Below are 5,108 nucleotides of genomic sequence, written 5' to 3'. Positions count from 1 at the left end.
AATTACACTTATATCTAATGAAAATGAAAAATCATGCCAAAATTATCCTTGACTTTCTATTGGCTTATATTTTAATCGATTCTAGCTTTGCCAACTTGTACATCTCATTAAATGGCCCCGCCAACGCCCAGCTTTTTTTTTTCCTTTTCAAAATTAAACCCATATAACTCAGTGTATTTATTGGATTATTAAACATGGACGTGAAGGCAAACCCCTTTCACTTTATAGCATGCTTTAATTATAACCTCAAGAGGAAAGTTGCCATGAAAACCAACTGAATTTATAAACGCAGTATTGTAATGTAGTTGTTATTCAACTATTAGTAAAGCAGTCAATACAACCGAAGTCGAGAAAAGAATTTCTGCCTTTAATTCGAAAACTTTGCTTTAACACCATTGAAGCAGTAATTGGGTGACTATGAAATGGGTGCCTTTTACTTGTATGCCTATGCTAAAAAGAAACTCAGTTATATAGTGCTACTCTGGAGATTATCAGACGCGTTATTTACACATATGTCTGGGTACGCATCGTATATTTTGGCGTGAGAAAAGCATATTATTGGCCATAATTTACTTTGACCCTCTTGTTGTCTAAAGAGGTTCAACCATTGTTAGCCAAAAAAAAAAAAAAAAGCTGAATGGAATTCTTCATTCTCTCCATGTACTTGAGAAAAAAAAAAACTCATAGGGTAAAGGTCTGAATCATACTTTCCCGAGTATATAAAGCACCAGTGGATAAACAATAGTACCATTGTCTTTGAAGTCAAGCAATATGAAGAGCTGGTTATAGCAAATCAATTTATTAGAAAATAACTTGTAATTTTCCATGATTGTATGATTGCTCTCTAGCGTGTTTTATTTCTTTCTAGGAAAGAGGTTGAAGTAACTTTGGATAGACTCATATCTGGCACTTAAATAAGAGACGACCTATTAAACACGAGTGTTCAACAAAGTTAATGAATATTTCCGCGATAAACATTGACATAGCAAGCAGGGCAACAACGTGTTTAGGCTAGTTAATTTTTATTTTGTCGTCTACAATTTATAAAGGAAACAAAGGAGTGAGAAAGGGGTGTTTTTTTTTATCATGCACGGGGGAAAGGATAAGCTGTATTATTATTCTGAGGGTCTCGTCGTACTACTTCCAGTAGCGTGTGCAGGCGACGGTGTACTCAACATGATTTCAACTGCTCTGTTTAAATCGTTATGCGCTGATGATAGCGCTCTTGTGATTGTCTCTCTTGGATGATCCGGAAACATGACTACCAAAACTCTGGTATGTTCAGGCGAAGGTGGTTCCAGTTCTGATCCCGCCACATCTCTACCTGTGATTGTATCAAAGTAATCCTTTTTTTTATATATATATTTAAATTTAGGCGCTGTTAAATAATTTACTCTTCATTTATTAGAAACTTACCCTGACGGAGGATGTACCTTCTGCAGCGACGGATACGGGTGCAGGTGTTTCCGGCCTACTATTAGTACTGTTGGTGGTGGAATTGGTTGCTCTTCGGTTTCTTAAGCCAGTTGTCATCATGTTATCCACAGGCGATATTCCAGTCACGATAGGACGTTGATTCGGTGTGGTAGAAGAGGATCTAGCAATGGGAGGAGAGACGAGATACGGTTTTATAAATTGTATTGTGAACTTTTGGAGGATGGACGGGAATCTCCATTGTTTGATATTTGCAATGTCGGTTCTGTATAAAGCGCCTGATAGAATTCCACATAGAGCTGGTGTGATCGTTTGCAATGACTGAGATACGGCAAGCTATGGGAGGTAAAAACAATTGAGTAATGGGGAACAAGGTTGTTTTATATATATATATATATATATATCTTTACTTGGAAGGCCAAGATGTACAAGAATAATTTATCGTTCATTGTTATACCAAACACTCGAAATCGATATGTTACTGGGATAAGGCGATGGTATTGATATAAGACAGCGAATAAAAGTGCGAAACTATAACAAAGTAAAGGTTATGTTGTCGGTTGTGAATAATTTTGGGTGCGTGTATGATCTTACGGTCCGCCTGGTATGCTTTTTAATCCAATGCGAGCACCGAACGCCAGAGCACCTAGTTCGAATAGTGTGGATATTAAGGTGGTAATGAAAAGAAAGGCCTAATTCATATTTGATATTAGAAACGAGGTTTACGAGAGAAGGGGTAAAGTTTTATATTTATTTTACCATATACTTTGCACTTCCATACTGCCTTTCAATGACACGCATGGTGTACAGTAATATAGAACCGAAAAACACATCACCTGAATTAGCAAATATGAAATGAGAGGTCAGTAATCGCCAGAACTATACAAGTAAAGAAGGTCAGTTCCCATGGGTCATTAAAAACTCGAAATTATTAAAGAGAGGTCTTAACTTGATGATGAACTATAAGGTGTGGCGTTAATTGCAAATGAGAGTACTGCTTTAGGTTAAGTATGGCAACCAAAATAGAGCAGCAGCCTACGCATAAAACCAGGAACTTTGTTACAGGCACATTATAAAAGCCTGGCCGTTTTTTTTTTTTCGTTGCAATCGTTTTAGACCTTTTGTAATTCTGGGGCATTACTCTTATTTATTTTTTAATTATACCTGCTGGTCCAATGGTCTGCATTTTTCTAATGAAGAGAAGGGTAACAAGTACAAGGAACTAGCGGAGTTCTTTTTATTTTTGTTTTTTTTGGCTCGCTTTACTGTGTCACCTACATACAAGCACCCTTTATCTATCACGTGATAGGTTCAAATAGAGAGAGGGCCTTATGCTGTCTTATATGGAGCTGTAAACATGTTTATCGACTGGTAAATGACAAATATTGTAGTCAAGAATTGAAGGCTATTGTAAACAAACAGGTGATTCGTACTGGATTCGTAGTGAAAATAAATCGGACGACTACCAGAAAAAGGTGATGCCATGACTGTCCCTTTACGATTTTATTTCCTCGTCAGTCATCAACAATTGCGCTTTCAGTTGTCGTAGATAGGGTTTAAAATATTGTTTTTTTTTCGGTTTAAACCAATTTCAGTGAGGCATTGAAGTGTCCCTAGTTGGCATTTAACTTTTTTGACAGAGGACATGACGTTCTTTTCCATGATAATCTGGATAGCATATTTTGCATGATAGTTTTTTCGATTTCCGACCCAATGTATTGAAAAAAGGGCAACAACAACAAAGATAAAGAAAGTCATAGGGTGCTACAAAAAATAAGCAGAGATGGATATATAAACTGGACCACTCAATGTATTCTCCTTACAAGTAAAGACCTATATTTTTGAGCAAGTATTATTTTAATGGTATTTGGAATGAGAATAGAGGATTTTTTAATTTTATAGTGAAACTCGGCAGCCTTAAAAGTCCAATACTGAAGATAAAGGTGATGCTAATGTTGTACCCAATAACAACTTCCTGACTTTATATGGTGATAGTAAAGAGTGGAATGACAGCTCTGAAGAATCATCTCGGGATCACCATATCAAGCAAGATAAAATATATTTGAGTTCCACACCTGGATTCCCGTGTATTTATTCAACGTGCTGTGGAAGAGACTATAAGATGAAAAGAGTTTAACAATTACCATCTGACCCACGCTCAATCTAGTAGTACTGAACCTCCAAGTGTTGTTGATGAGTATGCTGATTTAGTAACTAAAGGTGATGAGAAGGAATATGTGGTGGAAGTGTATGATTATGTTTAATTATGATGATAGAGTGGAAATGGTGCTGTTGTTGCTGTAGATAAAGCTTTTATATGAACATATTTATTAATATATTTAAAAAAGCATAAATAGAAAGGCGATTTTGCGTAGCCATTAGGTCTTATCCATAAAAATGCATATATAAAAATCTCGACATATGGCTGCATTTATTTTATTTCAGTTTTCCGTTTTGATTGGTATCCTTAATTATATTAAACTAAACCATTTTAGATGCTTTCATCTAAATTGCATTATTTACTATTCAGGGCACTTGTCTAAAGTCTTTTGATATATATATATATATGACAAAAATCACGCAATGAAAGGATTCCTTCTTTTTTTTTTAATTACAGCATGAAACAACTAACGTTGGGAATTTTTACATGTGTACGATGGACCCCCTCTTTTGTTTTGTTTATTGCGGCCTGTTTATTTGTTACACTATTGTCATATAAGCTTTGGACATTTTCATTGGATTTTTTTTTGTTCTCCTGAATATCTAATTCCAGCATTGTAAGATGACGCGTTACTATACTCCCCATCGAGAAATTCCAATCATCCAAGTTGATCCGTTCGAAATTGGCAGTGGATGTACATTGACAAATATAGGAATAACGGGAACAACATCTATTTTAGATACAAGGCCGATAATAATGATAAAAAAAAAAAAAAGAAGAACTCCATCGTATAATTTAACAAAAATATCTATAAATATATCACGCCAAAAGCAAATATCTATTTCGGTGGTTATTGATGCAGCATAAAACGTTTCATCTTCATGTTGACTAACCCACAAACCATGAAGGAGGGTCACATGGCAATGACTCGGGGAGGAGAAAAGCATCCGCAAAGAAGCGTTGTCCAAGAGTTTTCAATTGATAAGGATGGTATATATTCCAGTGCAGGCTTTTAAGTCCGTGCTTGTTTCATTCCCAAGGATAGTCAACCGACATATTATTAAAGGTTTGCATATGGGTTGTCATTATCCCTCGAAATTTTTTGTTTCTATTAAAAAAAAAACAATAAATAGCAAGATTTCCCATTTCCCCCGTTTTAAGATGTCAATGGTGCGTATGTGTTTACATCTCCTTTAGAAAACATTTATTTTAAACAAGTGACTCTAAGGAGAAGTTACTCGTGGACTATCATGAACCAAACGGAAGATGCCAATTTTGTTTAAAATAGGCGCAAAAAAAGACCAAGGAGAAGAACACTCTTTTTTTTTGGGGGGAGAAGAAGGAGTATGTCGTCGTCTAGACTCCAAGAGTGATTCAGAATGTATGCGTGTAACACAAAAGATGCACTCATGCATGAAAGGCAGCACTCGGGCGTATTCATACAATTGGATAACTTTTTCTTTTCTTTTTGGAGTTTATTCACCAATGACAAACCTATTGTTACTGCGACGAA

General features: G+C 35.8%; 1 protein-coding gene across 1 annotated transcript; it reads right to left on the bottom strand.

The window, feature by feature from the left end:
• Positions 1–626: 626 nt before the first annotated feature.
• EV154DRAFT_586640 (uncharacterized protein) lies at positions 627–2,572 on the bottom strand (the record flags this gene model as incomplete). Its single annotated transcript, XM_051606791.1, has 6 exons — positions 627–1,346; positions 1,417–1,770; positions 1,845–1,965; positions 2,029–2,126; positions 2,194–2,313; positions 2,384–2,572. The coding sequence occupies 6 exons, from the start codon at positions 2,570–2,572 to the stop codon at positions 1,116–1,118; spliced, it is 1,113 nt and encodes a 370-aa protein (XP_051458529.1). The 3' UTR covers positions 627–1,115.
• Between the last annotated feature and the right edge of the window lie 2,536 nt (positions 2,573–5,108).

This window comes from Mucor mucedo, assembly GCF_025094135.1.
Source record: "Mucor mucedo strain NRRL 3635 chromosome Unknown EV154scaffold_36, whole genome shotgun sequence".
Classification (NCBI taxonomy): domain Eukaryota; kingdom Fungi; phylum Mucoromycota; class Mucoromycetes; order Mucorales; family Mucoraceae; genus Mucor; species Mucor mucedo.
This window is presented reverse-complemented; position numbering and strand designations above follow the sequence as displayed.